This window comes from Oncorhynchus mykiss, chromosome 25 (assembly GCF_057628025.1).
Source record: "Oncorhynchus mykiss isolate SJ-2025 chromosome 25, ASM5762802v1, whole genome shotgun sequence".
NCBI classification, from domain to species: Eukaryota; Metazoa; Chordata; class Actinopteri; order Salmoniformes; family Salmonidae; genus Oncorhynchus; species Oncorhynchus mykiss.
The window spans coordinates 34850204-34871776 of record NC_143046.1 but is presented as its reverse complement, the minus strand read 5'-3'; the positions used below and the strand labels follow the sequence as shown (position 1 = coordinate 34871776).

General features: G+C 42.0%; 1 protein-coding gene across 1 annotated transcript in view; it reads right to left on the bottom strand.

The window, feature by feature from the left end:
* ankrd50 (ankyrin repeat domain 50) overlaps positions 1-21203 on the bottom strand; it is a 39745-nt gene extending 18542 nt beyond the window's left edge. The window contains exons 1-3 of the mRNA XM_021584042.3: positions 20920-21203; positions 18906-20007; positions 6711-6946 (exon numbers count right to left, since the gene is read on the bottom strand). Coding sequence (XP_021439717.1) covers positions 6711-6946; positions 18906-19408 — 739 coding nt within the window. The 5' untranslated portion in view covers positions 19409-20007; positions 20920-21203. The remainder of the gene's footprint in view (positions 1-6710; positions 6947-18905; positions 20008-20919) is intronic.
* Between the last annotated feature and the right edge of the window lie 370 nt (positions 21204-21573).

Genomic DNA, 21573 nt, shown 5'->3' with positions numbered 1-21573 from the left:
ATTTCACAACGGTTACACCAGCCTCATCTCGGGAGTTGATAGGCTTGAAGTCATAAACAGTGCAATGCTTGACGCACAATGAAGAGCTGCTGGCAAAACGCACGAAAGTGCTGTTTGAATGGATGCTTACGAGCCTGCTGCTGCTTACCACCGCTCAGTCAGATACTTGTATGCTTGTATGCTCAGTCAGATTATATGCAATGCAGGACATGCTAGATAAACTAGTAATATCATCAACCATGTGTAGTTAACTAGTGATTATGATTGATTGATTGTTTTTTACAAGATAAGTTTAATGCTAGCTAGCAACTTACCTTGGCTTACTGCATTTGCATAACAGGCAGTCTCCCTGTGGAGTGCAACGAGAGGCAGGTGGTTATAGCGTTAGACTAGTTAACTGTAAGGTGGCAAGATTGGATCCCCCGAGCAGACAAGGTGAAAATCTCCTGAACGAGGCAGTTAACCCACCCTCATTGAAAATAAGAATGTGTTCTTAACTGACTTGCCTAGTTAAATAAAGATTAAATAAAGGTGTAAAAAATAAAAAAATAAATAAACAGCCAAATCGGTGTCCAAAAACACTGATTTCCGATTGTTATGAAAACTTGAAATCGGCCCTAATTAATCGGCTATTCCGATTAGTCGGTCGACCTCTAATGCACACTGCTAACAAAGAGGGCAGGGCAAACAGATAGTAGGACAATCGAACAGTCCGCGAAGAGGCTGTTTTAGCTTAAGTCTTCAATAGACTAGTGTATATCAATCCCAAAAATAAAACAGAACATTTCTTCAAAAAGTAGGACCTTTCGTCTTTGGAGAGACCAAAGAGTGTTAAATGTCTTCAGATAGCTGTTACATTAGTGGTTGAACAGACTTTTTATCAGAGGTATTGTGCTAAACTACCATCTTTAACCCTGATCTTGTTAACCTTCAGGCCAAATGTATTGCAAAGTCTGAGATATTCCACATGTATTAGCGATGAAGATATCTACAGTTGAAAATAAATGGTCTGTTTCTGTTTAAAAGGCTTTTCCATGTCCCGCCAGGCCCCCTTCTCCCTGCTCTCCTTTTGCCGAAGGCCCAGTTAAATTGGCACAGATTCCACCCAGCTCACAACCAGAATCGCTGCCTAAGTGTTTCCACCTCACTTGCCCACCGATGGCCTTACAGTAGCACAGAAAACATAGGGGGGAAAGTCAACCATGCTACAATAGGCCGCCTGACACAATGTAAAAGAGCAGCCTTGCAACACATGTACAACCTTATGTGCCTTCTTCCGGCAGACGATCACAGAGCATACAGTACACAGCAATCATAGAGGGTTTGTGAAATGGACTACAATCTGACTCAGACTAAAAGGATTCTTTAAAAAAAATATATATATATATATATTTAAGCCTCTTCACAGATGGCACATTCGTTTGTTTGTGTAGCATTAGCAGAGCGGACGTGATGCTGCTGGCTAGTCGGTGGCTCACTCTTCCTGCATGGTCTCTGAAGTGTTGAGACTTCCCAAAGCACATTCCTCTCGGAGAGAGAGAGAGAGTAAGAGAGACAGAGAGCGAGAAAGAGACATAACAGTTGAGCAAGTACTTAATACAAGTAATTCCAAGTTTGCTCCTCAGGTAGAAAAGTAAAAGTCATCCGGAATTCCTTTTGAGTTCAAAGCCATGCAAAACTGTGCTTCCCATACTGAGATGACAAATATAGGATCATTTATAAGGATCATTTGAGCTGGATGGTGGCCCACCCAATGCTTTAGCTTCGAAATTACCTTTCCGTCAGAAGTTGTTCTCCAAAGTCAATCTTTACTGTATTCATGCGACCACAAAGTTCACACAACCACAAAACAGTGTGTACTGGTCTTCAAACATCTCCTCCGCTCAGGACAAAAGGGTTATTTCCAATAGTCACATTCGGTTGCTTGGCAGATAGTGTAACGCATGACTCTGCCAACAAACTGGCCTTGTAAACAACATGGAGGAGTGTTTTTTTGTGTATGCTTGGCCTCAACAAGTCTTTTGGTCTATTTTCGTCATGCGCTACAGGATTTGTAAGTATTCTCACAGCGGTTATAGTAAGCCAGTGTGTCTAATGGAAGATAAAGTAAGTGTGTATGTGTGTAGAGGGGCTGCAGAGCTGAATGGTAGCTGACGGCGTGTAAAACACAAGGCACTGAATACAGACAGAACAAAAATGAATAGTTTGAATACATCAAGAGATTGGAGTTTGCATTCGGTGTAGAATTTGTGAATGTTACACCTATCACAGAGTGGCAATTCAGAAGCACAAGCCACTTTATCGCATGTGCAGACTTTGATTCTGTGACTGATGGTACAATAGCTGGGAGCATTAAAAACATGCAACAGACAGGTAAAATGTACCCCCTTTTTAATTCTGTGTGGTGTTTACAGTGACAGTAGACATGGGTTTGTCCCTTATCAAAAAGACAACAAAAGGGAACGAGGAGGGGAGTCAAAGCGAAAACACAAGAGATAACTGTTGTTTATCAGATTGTTCCATGGAGAATAATCCTCTCAATAAAACCATATCAAAACAACCAAAACACAGGGCTGTCTGTTTAAGCAGCGAGCAGCTTGTAAGAAAGAATCCCAGTAATAATTCAAATCACTATTATATCAGGAAGCAACTTCCTGATAAGGATTATCATGTGAGATTTAGATTGGTGGCATGTACCAGCGGTAATTCCATCACCAACCTTTGGTGTTGTCTCAAATTAAATCCGAGGATCTATGGTTGGAGGCAATCACAACATTCTGATGCATTTCCGCTCAGGATGAATGGAATAATTGAAAAGTGTCAATCGTATGCAAATTGGACAAAGCCTTCCACTAGGGATGTGCATCTTTCCCTTTCAAGATGATTCTATACGTACACTACATGACCAAATGTATGTGGACATCTGCTCGTCGAATATCTCATTCCAAAATCATGGGCATTAATATGGAGTAGGTACCCCCTTTGCTGCTATAATAGCCTCCACTCTTCTGGGAAGGCTTTCCACTAGATGTTGGAAGAAAAAAAATCTGCGGGGACTTAATTCCATTCAGCCACAAGACCATTAGGGTGGCCGGGCACTGATGTTGGGCGATTAGGCCTGGCTTGCAGTCGCCGTTCCAATTCATCCCAAAGGTGTTCGATGGGGTTGAGGTCAGGGCTCTGTGCAGGCCAGTCAAGTTCTTCCACACCAATCTCGACAAACCACCTCTGTATGGACCTCGCTTTGTGCATAGGGGCATTGTCATGCTGAAACAGGAAAGGGCCTTCCCCAAACTGTTGCCACAAAGTTGGAAGCACAGAATCGTCTAGAATGTCATTGTATGCTGTCGCGTTAAGATTTCCCTTCACTGGAACCAAGGGACCTAGCCCAAACCATGAAAACCATGTGTGGCCTACCACTTTGCGGCTGTGCCGTTGTTGCTCCTAGACGTTTTCACTCATAATTAAAGCCCTTACAGTTGAACGAGGCAGCATAGGGAATAAAAAGAAATGTTTTATTGCATGGTGCAAGATTGAATGCAATTCATTGATTTTTGAATGTTATGATGGACACAGCTTTGTAGAACCAAACACAGCCCCTGCTCGACAAACTGGAACTCGAGAACGAATCATTTGGGGTGCTGCAGTTCGCGAACAATATTGTGCTATTACCCTTATGCAATGTTTTACACCAAGTCTTTCATAATCTAGTCCAATTGCGGCCACAACTAGACCTTGTTTGAAATGTATCATAAATAATTGAGTTTGTAGGCCTAGCAGTCAACAAATGTACATTGTATAAAGCACACTTGAACAACTCTCAGTCACAAATGACAGCTCTAATAAGCCCCTTGAAGTGAATGACATGTGAACGAGATGCTTGTATAATCATGGCTCTTTCGAGTTTTCAGTTCATCGTTCGCCGATAGGGTTCCTGCGTGCTCTGGGCATTACTGTCTGAAATGAACAAAATGAGTTGAAACATTAATTATTTTGACTGAATGAGTTGAAGAGATCTGAATCAATAAAAACAGCGGAACTTTCCATCACTAGTGTGTGTGTGTGTGCGCGCGCGCGTAAATGATGTATGTTGTGTATACTATGTAGGCACCTGAGCTGAGCCATAAGGGAGACTAGGCATCTACCACCCTCACTACAAGATGTTTTTGGTCGCCCCCCCCCCCACTCTGGGTTCTGAAATCACCATCACCCACTAATTAACTTGCCATTTTTGCAGATTAAGTGTTTGAGCTAGTAATGTATCAATATTTACTGTTTACAAATGAACTATGACATTTCACCCCCCCCCCCCCCCCCCCCCATCTCAAAATCGAAGGGTTTTCACATAGTGATCTTCTCGTCTATCGCTTCGGCCATGCAGTGCGCCTCGCAAAAGTGATTGCGGTCCTCGTTATGAAATTATACATTTTACCTTGTATGTCGAAAAATTACCATATACACTGATTGTTTAAAGCAGAATTACCACAAAATTACCATATAAACTGATTGTTTAAAGCAAAATTAACAAAACTATTGCTGATGGTAACCTCGAATAATCAAAATGAAATCTATTTGCAAGCCCCGTTCAGCAGGTATAGCCAGAAGAGAGTTGTCTCCTGTAGCATACTTTTAATCTGGCAAAACACATTTTCAACATAGATAACAATAACCTAGCAAACTACATAGGCTGTCACTCAATTAATAAAGCCTATTATCACAAAATCCATGTAGCATTAGAATGCTGAAGGTGCCGTGCAGATGTGCAAGATCAGGAACAAACTGCCTGCCTCGCGTTGGTCAGCGAGCGAAGCTGAGCACAGTGCAGTTTGACTAGGCTACTGATATTGCCTGGGGTTGTGCGGCATGCAAAATGACTTGGAGATCAATGACTGTCAACAGTTGTCACAAAAGACGAGAGGTATTTTCGGAAGGTTAGATAGAATGTAATACGAACAACAACAAAAAATGTGAACCAGCTATTTGTAACGTTGGAATTTTCTGACAGACTCATGCTACATTTGGTTAGGGTTGGGGTCCCAGGACTGCACTTGTGTCTTAAACATTTGAATCGGGGCGGATGTGTATCGGTGAATCATTACATCCCTACCTTCCTCTCAGATCCTATTCAACAATGTACCTGTGTGTTCTGTGGGTTGATGATGGTATGAAAAGGAGACATGACAGAGCTCTGATTCACCCGCTGCTAGGTTATGTTAAATTAAGACTGTTAGGCAGCAGGTCCAGGTCACCGGTGTAAACTGGTTTAATAAGAAATAAATGCCACTGCAGACCTTCCGGCAACTGTTACATTTAATTGTCTCGGTGCAATGCTTCCATTTTCATTTCAGATCTATTTTATGTCCATCGGAATTAACATGCCGGGTCCACAATAGGTTCAAAATATCGATTAGGGGGGAAAAAATCCTCTAGCAAATTCCTGTTCATGTACAAAAGATAACACTGCCATAGAAGAGCTTCAGGCAGGTTTCCAAAACCCAAAGGTTGCTTTTGATCCCCATTCGATCCCAAGTCTTTAACTGAGATCCAAGTTAGTATTTTTACATAGCGCATGTAAATATATTAGAATCTCTCTAGACATTTATTGTGATGTGTTTGCCCAGCTACATTCATATTTGCAGTTATTTGGCAGAATATGTCAGCACATCGTCTTGTTCAAAAGTGCCAGATTCCCTGCATTAACCCTGTGCCCAATTCCAGAAACACCCACCTAAACTAGCATTGCATAGGAATTCTATTCAGGAAACTAATTGTTATTATTATTATTATTATTAACCACTTTCTGAACAGAGCACAGAATGAGCAGAGGTGTTGAAACGGGGTTTTACATAATGTTTCAAGCAGCAACAGGAGGGCATCTGAATTCCCCACATGTTGTGTTTGGAGAGGTAAAGGGGACACACAAACGTGCAGGTTCTGCGGCGGGGCGGGTATTACACCCACACTCTCTCTTTCTGGTTTGATTAATGCTACGCCAGCATCTCTGCTCATCACCCAATAGTGGGCTGGCATTCTGACAACTAGATAATGGCTGCTAGTTCGACTTGTCATGGCGTACCGAGCAGTAGTCGTTTTCGTAAGGCATCGTGATATTTAGACGTTCTGTGGCAGGCCCTAATCTTTTTAGCATTTGATGATGTTAAAATGTCTTCGGAATTAGCCTTTTCTGAGCCGACTCGGCTGGAAGCACAGCATGACGTGTGCTTTGTTTAATAGCTGCAGAAAAGGCTGACATTTATCACAATACGCAATAGAAAAGTTTGTAGTGCGGAAGAACAAGGCATGACCTGCTCAGTAAGAGTTTAAATAGAAGTGAAAAGACTAGGCTTTTGCAAGGATCGCCTTACAGAAGACACAAAAGGAAATCCATACATCTCTTGAAAAACATCAGGTTAATGTATGCAAATGAAAGCAGTTAGAATTCTGTTTTCTTCTTCAAGGAGACAGACCAGTGTCAATACAAAATGCCAAATCCCAGTTAATTGTTTGCGTGGCCAGCAGTGCTATCTAAAGGGAACAACAATTATTTTGCAATACATTTTCCTCCTTTCGGTGATAAAACAAACACATTTTACAGTAATACCAAATACTGAACAAAAGCATCACCATATGGTGAATCCCAGATTTGGGCCCCATCACCCTCTTCATTTGGGTGCCTGTATGAACTCACATATTTATTTATTTATTTTTACCTGTGAACAGTTTGGTGATGGCCCTGTTCTGGCGACGTGCTGAGCAGATGAGAAGGAGCCAGGGCGGGAGGTACTCGTGGTGGCTGGCCAGGAGCTCAGCGATGGTCCTGGGGGTGCCTGAGCCTGAAGACCTCTGTTCTCCCTCACCCAGCTGACAGCCTTCGTCGATGGAGTCAACCAGGAGGAAGAGGGCCTGCTGAGGTGGCTTGGCACTCAAGAGTGGGAGGAGAACACACCTTTAGGGCAAGAGAGAAGAGGAGAGAGATTTAGAACGCTCTCTGTGCACCTAGCGCTTTCCACTGCGAGCTGATGCTGTTGAAGAGAGTTGAGGATGATTGCAGACCGTACATCAACAACAATAGATTTAATGTCGGTCTGAGTCACATGTTTGACTGTATCTTAGTAACTGTCTCTCTATCCACAGTTCAGCTTTCAGGCCCTTGACAGGCCTTCACAGTGCAAATGCAAATCCTTAGGGAATTGAAACCTGCAGTTATAGATAACAGGTGACATGCCCCCCCCAAATGTTTCTGGAAAAAAATCCTGGGGAAAACACTGGACTGTATGTACTGTATATAGACTGTGTCCTAAATATTTGTTCTTAGCCGGGACCTGAAATAACTGAATTTCAACTGAATTTCAATTGAAAGCAGACAGAGCAGGTCCATATTAATCAAATGATGACGTGACAGTTTACAAGGCCGACGACTGTCTGGAATAGCCAGGAAAATCTTTTGAAAGTCGTTAAAAAACCGCTGTCTGTGTTTGAGCCTACACACCCCCAAAAAAACAGCCTCACTACACTGTGAATAATGTACAGTATTAAACCACATCAATCCTTGTCTATACTCACAAACCCAAGGGTTTAAATGCTGCATTAACCTTGAAATAACATGAGCGTGAAAGCCAAAGGGAAAAGTGAAGACCCCATTTGCTCGAATGATAACGTGTATTATGACTGCGTGCATAAATGCCATGAAGCCAGCATTGTATCTGTTCCCGTTTTATTTTCCCAACCTGCATGCTTGTGCTGGAAAAACTTCAGTGCCTGTGTACAGCACAGAGCTGCTACCCCCAGCCTGATTCCAGTCTTGAGACTGTTGTTTTGCTGTTGTAAATTACCGCCACCGCTAAAACATCGCTTAGTTATGCATATCCCTCGCTGATCCAATTGGAGCCTTTTAAACATGACTTTTAGTCAGACTGCAATTCCAATGCAAGGGCTCAGCAAACACTTTCCAGCCAAACCTCCCCTCCAATCCTCTATTTTTCCAACAGCTCAATTTCTCAAGTGCAAGAAAAAGAGGGTAGTGCGCAGTCATCAACCTGCAAGCTCCATCATTACATCGCTCCATCTCAGAGAAACATGGCCGATTGCTCTTTCTGACGGCTGCAGCCCCACATCGAATCTGCAGCACAGACAGGAAAACCAGCCAAGAGGAATGCCAATCTGCAGAGTTTGTGTACTGCCAACAACTACAGCAACGCCGCCTGCAGACAAACAAATTCACAGAGACAGCAATGCGGGCCTTGTTATGAGACAAAGAGCTATTCTTTTCCTTACAATCAACTGCTTTCAGAACTGTTGATAACTGACCTCCCTGCCGGAACGAAGACAGGGGCTTGAAATGAGCACAACAATGGGCTGGGTGCCAGACTAACGTCCGAAGAGCCTCAGCCAATGATGAGTGTCTTTGTGACGCATCCTTTGCCCCGCACGTTAACACTAACTATTTTGGTTGTTCTAATTCCGTCTTCGACATATGTAAATAGCGGAGAGCAATTATCATTTAGAGATAGAAAGAGAATGTGAAATGTCCCTAACGCACCCGCCATCTGTTGTGCTGCAGTCCCCATCTTCCACGGCCCGGCCACATTGTGCAATGTGGGCTTCGCTTTGAAGTTTCAGTGAAGATGTTTAGGCCGACAGGCAGCCCTGGGCACCTTGCTCACGTCTTACACATTTACTGAGACGCTTTAATGGGGTGGGGGCTGAGCCTGAAATTTCCTTCATCATGCAATGGCGCAGGGAGACTGTGGCTCAGGTCCAATATACCGTGCATGGCCGGCCATGACACCATTCTATTAATGGAAAAGAACAGCAGGTGGGTCAACTAGTCACTGCAGAGACCCCATTGAAAGGCAATAGCGACTAGCACAGGGTCCACTGGAAACCTGAACAAGACTCTTTCAATGAAGAAAATGAAGATTTCTTCATTTAACGATTCCATTTGGAGAAAAAAGCCTGCTCAGCTTCTTTGCCTTAGTCAGGAGAGATTAGCAGAAAAAGACTGCATGACAACAGCTGAGTCATGGCCCCATCAGGGGGTGGAGAAAGAAAAAGCAACCAGCTCCCAATCTGGAAAATGCATATTATTAATTTATACATAAAGCATGGTGTAATTCCAATCATATTCTCCTAACGAATAAACCTGAGCGAGACAATGTGAGGGGTTCTGCTGGGAGCAATGTGGATTCTGAGAATTTAGCAAAATGGCAGCCATGACACAGCAAGCGCTGTTACCCCATTGCATTAGCAATTCTCTCACTTCCTCCAAAATCAGAAAGGAACTCATTTTATTCCTCCTTGGACTGAGTGATTTCACGCGGCCCTTGCAGAGCAAGGGAAACAACCACTCCAAGTCTCAGAGCGAGTGACGTTTGAAACGCTATTAGTGCGCACCCCGCTAACTACCTAGCCATTTCACATCGGTTACACCAGCCTAATCTCGGGAGTTGATAGGCTTGAAGTCATAAACAGCTGCTGGCAAACGCACAAAAGTGCTGTTTAATGAATGCTTACGAGCCTGCTGCTGCCTACCATCGCTCAGACTGCTCTATCAAATCATAGACTTAATTATAACATAATAACACACAGAAATACGAGCCTTAGGTCATTAATATGGTCGAATCCGGAAACTATCATCTCGAAAACAAGACGTTTATTCTTTCAGTGAAATACGGAACCGTTCTGTATTTTATCTAACGGGTGGCATCCATAAATCTAAATATTCCTGTTAGATTGCACAACCTTCAATGTTATGTCATAATTACGTAAAATTCTGGCAAATTAGGTGGCCCAAACTGTTGCATATACACTGACTTTGCGTGCAATGAACGCAAGAGAAGTGACACAATTTCACCTGGTTAATATTGCCTGCTAACCTGGATGTCTTTTAGCTAAATATGCAGGTTTAAAATATATATACTTCTGTGTATTGGTTTTAAGAAAGGCATTGATGTTTATGGTTAGGTACACATTGGAGCAACGATACACACCGCATCGATTATATGCAACGCAGGACACGCTAGATAAACTAGTAATATCATCAACCATGTGTAGTTAACTAGTGATTATGATTGATTGATTGTTTTTTATAAGATAAGTTTAATGCTAGATAGCAACTTACCTTGGCTTATTGCATTCGCGTAACAGGCATGCTCCTCGTGGAGTGCAATGTAATCAGGTGGTTAGAGCGTTGGACTATTTAGCTGTAAGGTTGCAAGATTGAATCCCTGAGCGGACAAGGTAAAAATCTGTCGTTCTGCCCCTGAACGAGGCAGTTAACCCACCGTTCGTAGGCCGTCATTGTTCTTAACTGACTTGCCTAGTTAAATAAAGGTGTAAAAAAAAAAAAAATGGCTAAACCGGTGTCCAGAAATTTCCGATTGTTATGAAAACTTGAAATCGGCCCTAATTAATCGGCCATTCCGATTAATCGGTCGACCTCTAGCACATATATGCCTACCGCTAACCAATCAGATTGCTCAGATCACTGTGTCTGCAGCTTCCTCGTTGATACTGTGATTTCAAAGCGTCTAAAACCATGGCTAGTGAGAGACTTTCAACGAAAATCTACTTCTACACCCGCGGTGTGACCTGCACTGCAGCTTCAATAAATGAGGCAAAGCGTATAGGTAGGCTTGTGTTGTAATTATTAGAGTCTGTGTGTTTTTTGTAAGAATATTTCCCTTTCTCTGGTCATACAAATCAAATCAAACTTTATTTGTCACATGCGCCGAATACAACAGGTGTAGACTTTACTGTGAAATGCTTACTTACAAGCCCTTAAACAACAGTGCAGTTCAAGAAGAGCTAAGAAAACATTTACCAAATAAACGAAAGTAAAAAATTATAAAAAAGTAACACAATAAAATAACAATAACGATGCTACATACAAGGGGTACCGGTAACGAGTCAGTGTGCGGGGGCACATGTTAGTTGAGGTCATTTGTACATGTGGGTAGGGGTGAAGTGACTATGCATAGATAATAAACAGCGAGTGGCAGCAGTGTACAAAAAAAGGGGGGGGGGGGGGGGGGGGTATCAATGTGAATGTGAGAGGTGCAATGGTGCTGTGTATTTTAAATTAGTTGGCTTAAGGACAAAAAGGGCATCTGGTAATAAAAATGTTCAAGCTGTCTAATAAACAGTGCTCAATAGACAGCTCAGTTAATGCAAGATAGAGACAGAAGTGGCTAGCGTATACAATTAAATAACCTGCACAAAAGCAACTTACTTTGTGCTTTGGACCAAGAAAACAAAACACGAGATCAATTTGGTATTAACCGAAAATGAATTTAAATGGCTTAAAAGCAGAACAAGTGCACAACTTAAGCTATAGCTGAATGAACAAAAACTAACCCCTGAACGCCCAGACGAGGTGTGCATTCCCAGGTCAGATGGACAATTATTCAACACTGTCAGTGGGATCTGAAATGTCATCCGTTCCAACTCCACGACCCCCTGCGCCTTCTTCTATACCACTGTTAAATTTGACTCTGGGACACGCAACACAGTACACAGCATGCTAGATGTCTGACAATGACAATGAGATGGTCTCCTGTATTTCACCCTGATGAGGAAACACAAGAAAACATAATGTGCCAGACAAAGCGTAAGTAACTGCCTCCCCTCCCATTCACTCGGGTTAGAATGAGACAGAATAAGAAGGCTGATATCCTGCACAGCATTGCACGATTGACATCCTCTGAGAGCACAGAAGATCAACCGCAGCTGGGGCTTTCATTTCATATCACTTAGCGACCTCCTAACGTGCACAGGCAACAGCTCCGTTAACATTTAACCCGTTCGTCATGCAAACACGCAAAGGGGATCTGATGCACATGTTTGGGCTTTTTAGTGCGATAACACCCCCTCCCATACCCACAGCCCCTGTATGCCAAGTCAAAGCGACGTGGACAGGGAGGCTGGCTCCAGAATGCTGAGTCATCGCGGCATCCTTTAAAAAGTGGCCTAATCTGCAGTGAGTCTTTCTGCAGCCGAGCAACGCATGACGGGCGCGCAGCATTTCATCTTCGATTAGCATCCTCTTTTTTTCGCTCCAACTGCCGCTCTGTAATCCCCAACGCCACTAGCAATTACTAATTGAAATGACTACAATAAGAGTAAATGTACTGGTACAACTTCACAATAAGTGTCCCTTATAATAATGTATTTCCATGGTGTGCAGGTACAGTGTTTCATGTTTCATGGTATTTACCACGGTTGCACCTGTAGAATGCACAAATTCAAGAATTTGCCAATAAACTCAGAGTTGAGATGCATTTTTAGGATATATGATCATGACACAGGTTTGTGAGGTTAGAACAACCATGTGTGACTCACCACCTGGATTCGGTCTTATGTAGCAAAATTTGAAATTTAGTTTTTTACGTTGGATATAAGTAGAGACTCAGAGCTAAAAAATGGTATATCATACACTGTATTTTTGAGGAACAATGGGAAAGTAATTCTGCTTTGAAAGTTGATAAACTTATAAACTCACTTTTGAGAAAATGGCCTTTGAATGTTTTGGTATCTATTGAAGAGCTCTTCTTTATCTACAACCATTCAGCATCGTTTACACCCTCTTAAGCTTTAGCCCCACCCATCTAGTTTCGCTCTCGGAGCATTCAGAGCGCACACTTGGTGCTCTGGCTGATAATTTGTTAACCTCTGGATAACATGAAAACAGCGAGCTAGCCAGGTAAACAATGAACCTAGCTAGGTTAAAAAAAATTGTAAGATCACACACATCACGTAACGTTCGCTAACGAGCCGGCCAGCTCACGTTAGCTAGTTAAGGGCTTGTAAGTAAGCATTTCACTGTAAGGGGATTTCACTGTTACGTGATCTTTCACTTTGTTTACCTAGCTAGGTTCATTGTTTACCTGGCTAGCTAGCTGTTTTCATGTTGTATTCCGCGCATGTGACATAACATTTGATTTGAAAGTGGAGAGCAACGCTTATGCAGCTCCACTACACAATACATTTAAAAAAAATATGAGTTCGACATGATTACCAACACAAACTGACCAGCTCAAATAGACAAATGTATTCTACATGGCAGACCAAACCGAACTCCTCTCTCGGCATGTCCAGCCCTCTCATTATCTCAGCCAATCATGGCTAGTGGGAAAGTTGCTGTTCTTTTCTGTGGCTTAACCAACAAGGCTGGTAATTTAACAATTGTATTCGTATTTAGATGGCATACAAGGTTGTTATTAAGGCACATTTTTATTTTATTTTACCTTTATTTAACTAGGCAAGTCAGTTAAGAAAAAAATCTTACTTTCAATGACGGCCTAGGAACAGCGGGTTAACTGCCATGTTCAGGGGCAGAACGACATTGTTTTTACCTTGTTAACTCAGGGATTCGATCTTGCAACCTTTCGAATACTAGTCCAATGCTCTAACCACTAGGCTACTTGCCGCCCCACGTGAAAGTTAATTTTGATAAAAACATATTTTTTTACGTTTCAATTGGCTCTCCTGTGAGGTCATGACTTGCGACATACGCCTAGTTTCCTGAATCAGGTCACATATGTCATGAACATATAGTGTCAGCAGAGTTTCAATAGATCCAGGTAGGGATGGGTGATACGTCCTAAAAATCATATGTAGATTTGTTTAAACTTATGGACGAATCAAAATATACTATAATATATATTTTTCTCAAAATAAACTTTGTTGCACAATTAAAGGTAAATACACTGCTTTTCAAACAGCCAGCAATAATCTAATGAATTCAGGGCTTGTTAAATTATACCTAGGCTAAATGTTAGCCTTCCACAACCCACTAATGATTCAATTGTTTTATTACAAAAAATGTAAACTGCTTTTTGGCCATAATCACTGACCTTGCTTTCAATTCTCTCTATGAAAATGCACTTCTTGTTACAAATGTAACCAGAACCATGCACAATGACCAACGTCTGGTAGCAGGCATTATAGAAAAATAACAAAGTTCTTACAAACAATCTCTCAAGCACAAGCCCACGTGCTACTGAGTAGTCAGCATTCATCTATTTGCTTACTTTTATGAACACACCTTCCTGTCCAACACTTTGTTTAGATGTTGAAATCAAGTGGCCAACCTGGTGAAGAAGATGCTTATTTCTCAATATGAGATTGTGTTACCAATTGCGTCTTTCTATGCTCATTACACATTTAAAAAACATAGACAACATAGACTAGACAGCTAGCGCTAACAGTCTGTGGCGAACATCCTGCTAGCGGTACGTGGTACCGCAATGTCGTGCGTCACCAGTGGTGGGAAAAGTACCCAATTGTCAAACTTGAGTAGAGTTAAATGACTCAAGTAAAAGTGAAAGTCGTCCATTAAAATACTACTTTGAGTAAATGTTTTAAAGTATTTGGTGTTAAATATACTTAAGTATCAAATGTCAAAGTATAAATCATTTGGCACAATAGATTTTTGTTTTACCAATAGCCAGTGCACACTCCAACACTCAGACATAATTTACAAACAAAACATGTGTATTTAGTGAGTCTGACAGATCAGAGGAAGTAGGGATGACCAGGGATGTTCTCTTGATAAGTGTGTGAATTTGAAAATTGTTCTGTCCTTGTAAGCATTTGAAATGTAATGATTACTTTTGGGTGTCAGGGAAAATGTACGGAGTAAAAAGTACATCATTTTCTTTAGGAATGTACGGAATAAAAGTTGTCAAAAATATAAATAGTAAAGTAAACAGATATCCCAAAAAACTACTAAAGTAGTACTTTAAACAATTTTTGCATAAGTACTTTACAATACAGTGCTTGACAGAAACTGAGCATTCATTTTCCACAATCATGTTCATTGATACGCACGTATGTGAGTTGTTGGGAGTTGAGACAAAACAAGCATATCGTTAGTAGGTGAAGTTATCCTCTAATACAGTTAAATAATGTCTCAGTGTGTTTCGTTGTCCATATGACCGATTCTGTTGGCCCAAACCTGGAATTGAAATAGTGAGTTGAAACTGCTTGTTGTCAGTAAGGAAGAAGTGATCTTTCGTCTTTGTTGTTGTGAGTGGCAGGGGGAGGGGCTTCGAGTCTGTGTGGGAGTGGGAAGGTGCATTGTACACATAGCACCGAAGGAACAAAACCCCAAAAAACTAGTTTCTTGCTATACAGGCATTTGGAACATTGCGCTAGAACATACATTTGAATTAATCAAATGAATTGGATATATCGCCCAGCCCTACATCCAGATCGCATCCATAATTTACAGAGTTTCTGAAAGTTTCTCCTTATGTTACTAACAACATCTGAAGTGCCAAATTACAGTAGACGAAAAGCTGCATATTGCTGTCAAACTTGATTTGTAAATGTTAGCAACAAGCTAGTCATTGCCTACAGCCATTGCATGTATAAAGATTTAGAACATTACCTTGCTCTGCTAGCTGCAGGCCTATGTATTTAAAATATATATATATATATATACACTACCGTTCAAAAGTTTGGGGTCACTTAGAAATTTCCTTGTTTTTGAAAGAAAAGCAAATTTTTCGGCCATTAAAATAACATAACATTGATCAGAAATACAGTATAGACATTGTTAAAACTTCTTATGGCTGCAGTGGCAGTATTGATTAGCTTGGATGAAAGGTGCCCAGAGGTGCCCAGAGTAAATGGCCTGCTCAGTCCCAGTTGCTAATATATGCATATTATTATTTTTGGAGAGAAAACACTCTGAAGTTTCTAAAACTGTTTGAATGATGACTGTGAGTATAACAGAACTCATATGGCAGGCAAAAACCTGAGAAGAAATCCAAACAGGAAGTGAGAAATCTGAGGTTGGTCGATTTTCAACCCAGCCCCTATTGAATTCACAGCGGGATATGGATGAAGTTGCACTTCCTAGGGCTTCCACTAGATGTCAACCATCTTTAGAAACTTGAATGAGGCTTCTACTGTGTTGTGGGGCTGAATAAGAGCTGAATGAGTCAGGTTACTGGCAGAGAGCCAGGTCCTGGTCACGCGCAATTCACATGATAGCAACCTGTATGGCTTTTCTACACACAAAGGAATTCTCCGGTTGGAACTTTATTGAAGATTTATGATAACAACACCTTAAAGATTTATTCTATACTTAAGTTTGACGTTCAGATGGACTTGCAAGAGCGTTTGGATTACGAGCTCCGTGTCTCTGTGCTCTGTGTCACGTTCACTCTCCTCCATGTTTGTCTGTACTGCAAATTTCCTCCCACACGGCACTAGTAGAAGAATGCAAAGCGTCGTCCAATTGACAAAAAATATTGCCCGTAAAGAGTGGGATTTGCAACACAATGAAATAAACTATAGAGCATAATATGAAACGATAGACATTTTTCTATCGTCACACGATATATATTGTCATATCGCCCAGCCCTACACAGAGTTGTATGAGATCTTCAGGGTTTTCTAATGATCAATTAGCCTTTTTGAAATGATAAACTTGGATTAGCTAACATATCGTGCCATTGGAACACAGGAGTGATGGTTGATGATAATGGGCCTCAAATCGCCTATGTAGATATTCCATTAAATATCAGCTGTTTCCAGCTAAAATAGTCATTTACAACATTAACAATGTCTACACTGTATTTCTGATCAATTGGATGTTATTTTAACATTTCTAAGTGACCCCAAACATTTGAAGAGATGTATATATTTTGACTAATGAGTCAATTCAATTTTCAATTAAGTGGCTAATGTTAATTTGGAGGAAAATAGAAATCTAATTTTTAGAAAAACTTCCTTCAACTTTCTTAGCAAAAGGATCATAAAGGAAAACACTTTGACCCACTGAGTGAACAAAATACTGCCAAGAAACTCAAACCTGGTTATCAGATTCAAGCCATGATCACTTTCCAAGGTTCCTTTGCTCCCAACACACAGATTTGCCTGGCAGTTATTCAAACTACTGCACGTTCATTTAAAAATCCCCCTTACAAACAAACCCCAAAAGCTCTCACCTAAACAAAAAGAGAACCTGCCCTTTCAGCACATTTCCCAGTGCCTTTTAGAGTGCCCACATGACTGAGTTTATTCCACCTATTTATTTGTGCTCTTTTGTCCTGGGGAAAAAAGCTAGACATGTTGCAGGGAGACTATTTGATAGTTTCAAACGACAAGGTCAAATTAATTCCACTGTTAGTACTCTGGTCAAAACACGGTAGAGGCCATTGCTAGAGGGAAAGCATGTTGCAATTAGATGACATAAGTAAATTGGTGAGATTCCATTGTATATTGCCAAGTTTGTGCAGTTTTGTTGGTTATCAACAGTCCTACACACTGCTTGAATTCCGCCCCACCCACCTTCCTCCCGGGTTTTCACACTTGTTGTTTCTATCTAGATGAAGAGTAAAGGTATGTAACTTGTTCTGGTGACTACAATAGCACACACAACGGTGAATGGAGAGGATGGCAGTGCATAGGATGGAGACCAGGTTGAACCAGGTTTAATGTATTGACACAACCAGTGATTACGATCAACAAACATGCTTGTTAGGCCAAGGAATTTGGCCAACCCCTCTGGCATTCACATGCTGGTAAGGCCTTAAAACAGAGTCTGAGGTCAAGGCTCCACCAGTCCTGTTTACCAGGAGCCCAACCTTTACAAATGAACACACCATTTTTCATTATTGAGCAACAATGTAGCCTTGTTTTTGGAACATGTTCACCTGAGATGAGATTCCATTTCTAAAGTAAATTAGGGGAACCCTTAAGTTTGGGAAAATAATACACTTTTATAATCCTCCATTGCTTGCTTTGCCCATTGAACATGTCCGGACACAAAGATCGAGCGGTGGATATTGGCTGTGATACAGATCTTCCACTTCCCAACTTTCTGCAACCTGATAGGATCTAGTATTTGTGTACAACAGTGCCCAAGATTATTTTACACCAGAGATGGTGATAAGACATTCTCCAGAGTGCATATTTACTCCACAAACAAAAGGCTGTAATCTCCGTTGGATAACAATTCTGTCCGTTGTCCACAGAGTCTGAACCAAACCTCAAGCGGTAAAGAAATGCACTTGTTTAGGCCAGGCTGGGTTGGTGATGCTGTCTGTGAGAAGCTTTCCATTCCCTTGACACTGACCAGAACTGGACCTCTGTCTGTCCACTGGTTGTTTATGTCCCCTATGTTAACCTGCCTTCTATCGCAAATGTCACAGTCAAGTCCCAGGCATCAATAGTGGCCTTATTACTATAATAACTGACACAGGGCTACTTCCTCAGCTTCTTTTGGGAAAGATGTGAAAGACCGGGGAAATCAATGAGTCCATTGGCCATTTAAAAAATGATTTACCTCGCCGAACGTTTGACCCACTTTCCCAGTGTGTGATGTAGAGATGGTGCAATAAGCATCACCAGATGGCCAGACAAGAGGCATGTGTGTTCAACACCGCATTCCATCCCATGTGTGTATAGTATAGACTGGTTGACCCATCGTGCTGACAAGTCGTGCAAGTAGCATACACACAAGGCAGTTCCTTTACAAATATAGGTTCAAACCCCTTTTTAAAGCCCCAGTCTTACAGAGAGAAAAGTCTGTGTGGATCACATTCTATGACCAAGCTTGATCCTGTATGGTACTTTGTCTCACATGTGCAGCCCACGTCGTCATATAGGGCAGTCAGTCACACACTTCCAAGCAGTACATTCTTCCCTCCAGCCAACTGAGCCTGGGTGCCACTTAAAATAACTGACCTTTTTCTCAACTAAGGGCTAGCGGGGACAGTCCCACCGCATGCCACAGAACGGGAAAACAACAACACAAACACTATGTCAATGGGTAGCGGGACAGAGGACTGCTGGGGTAGGGTTAAGGGAAGTGTGTGAGGAGTAAAAGTGGGAGGGGTGGGGTAAGGACAGGGGGGTGGAGGGAAGTGGGTGGGGCAGCAGGCTTCACCTACCTCTTGAAAGCCTCAGTGGGGTTTCTCTCACACTCCCCGGGCTGCAGGACGCTCTGCACCGCTGGATCGCGCACCTTCTCCTCGTAACCCGGCAACAGGCCGCTCCGGCAAATCTGGGCCACCAGACCTCGGATGAAGCCGCCCAGGCAGAGTGTGTCCGAGTCGTCCGCCCGGCAGAAATGGAAGGCCAGACTCTGTTGCTGCAGCCCCCGATGAGTGCCCTGGGCTGAAGAGGGCCACAGGAGCTCCGTGCACAGGGCCGTCTTCCCACTCCCAGGCCCCCCCACCAGCAACACCCCCCAGGCGGTGGCCTTCGCAGAGCCTGCTGCAGAGCTGCCACAGGGGTTAGATGCGCCAGTGCCGGAGGCACCGGCCTGCTTGCTGGGAGTGCTGGTCAAACCACTCAGGCCATTAGTCTTTTCCTGGAGACAGTGCTGGATCTTGTGGAAGACCCACTCCCTGCAGTAAAAGCGCTTCCCCTGCAGCAAACTGGTTTGGGCCATTTTGAGATACTGCTGTTCTGGCTTTTCCTCATAGGGCTTTCCTTGCCCTCACATTTTCAACCCAGTAGTAGGCCAGCTGTAAATTTGAGTATCCATTTTTTTTTTGCCTCCACATGTGCCTTTCCAAGTTGATTGCAGCTGTCCTTAGTGTTGTGATAAAGACAGTGTGCAACTGAAGCTCCCTTCTGAGAAAACAGAATGGCTGTGGGCGAGAAAAGCAGTTTTTGGGACGTCGCTGAATATCTGGGGCAAAAAAAGAGTCACAATTGAGGCTTGTACTGTACATTTTCCACTAACTTCTTCCATGGCTTTCTCATTGGCTGGACTGAATGCTCAGTGTTATTCCAGGTTTGTTGCTTTAACATGGTGTTGTGCATGACAGGGCACAGGGCTTTGAGTGCATCCACTATCAAACTCAACCACAGCTTGATCAAATTAGCCCTGAGAGTCAGTGATTTGTTTCCCTTGATACATTTCATAGGGAAACTGGAGCGGGTATATAGTTTCCATTACATTAACATTTGAGAGTGCCAGAGTTGTGTTGGTCTCTCCAATAACATTGATTGCCTGGTCACTTTCCTGGAATAAACAGAAGCTTGCTGTAAAAAAAAAAAAATAATAATAAGATTACAGATTCAACTTTTATCTAGCCTATACAATTACACAGTTCACTCTCACTGGAAAATGCATAGCTTTGCAGAATGGGGGAGCGTGTTTATAACACAGTAACTAACAAGACATTGTAGATGGTCCACACTCTTGGAGTCTTGGCAAGGTTTCGTTCAGTATCTCTAACCTACTCACTGATCTCCCTTCCTTCCTAGGTGGCTTTAAATCGCAAACATTTCACATCCGGGGAAAAAAAACTCCAAATGAGAGGACCCCCTTTTATCTGCATACAGCGACATTAACGTTCCCTATCCCACGATGCAATAATGACTAAAATAAATAACTTGGAAGTGTGGTTTCTTTTCAGATCGCCAATACAGTGAGTGGAATATGTCTTTCAATTTAAAACACGTGTATTATGTCTGTTAAATGTTATTCACCTTTCTCCTGTTTTCTAGGCGCCCACCTCATCGCGTAACCAATAGCCTGCTACAGCGCTCTCATTTTGGAAATACATGACAAAGAGGCAGTTTTAAACTCATTAAAGAAATGCAACCGCAAGCAAAAGCCTACAAATATGTATTAGGGGTAGTAAACTGTCATAGGTATCGATGAAAAGTGGGCCAAACACTGATCGGGCTACGCCGTCTTTTGTATGACAAAAAAAACCTCACCCATTTCAAATGGAATAGAATTTAACACCTTTAGTCAGTCTAAAAACCTACACTATCTAAAATACAATGGCATTCATACAAACAAAGAATAGGTCAATGAGCTGAACGCGGCCCTTAATCTTGTAAAATTCAATGTAAAAAGTGTTTTTTAACTTCAAGCAAATGTGGAACGTTTGCCCATTTTTCAATGTTACAGTTTGAAATACCGTATAGCCTACGGCTTCTCACCTCTTGCTGAATCCCCCTTTTCATTTGGTTGCTGTGTCCGTGATTAAACCATTTGTCTCTCTAACCAAATGCTATGCTTCAAAAGCAATATTTGATTAGCTTAATCTGTTTCTAAACGCAATCTTCGAATTTTTCCATCAGCGTCTTTGCATTCTCTTTCTTTCAGCAGCCGCGGCTCCTCCTGCTATCCAACACAGCGCTGCAGCCTACTATACTTAACCAGTCTCTCAGCCTCCAAACATTCTAATATTCTATCGCTTGCATTCAGAGCACACACGCAGGATGGACGCAACGTCTGATGGGAATTAGAGTTTTATAGGTACCGAAGCCGCCATTATAAGGGCCTTAAAATAAGAAACACATTGACTTTCTGCATTATAGAACATTAATAACGAGTGTAACGTTTTTGAGTTGAAACCACTGCAGCAGCTTTTCTTTTTATTTACATAGATGTTTCACAATGATAAAATAATTTTATTAGAACAATGTTGCATAGAGTTAAAAGGGATCGTTTCAGGCATTCCCACACGCCTTATGATCACTGATGAAGGTTGACCATTGAAATAAAGGCAAAAAAAATAATTACTTTGCAGTTCCAACACATGCTTGCACATTGTGATTAAAACAGTGTTGCTTGTGCCCGGTACATTTTCT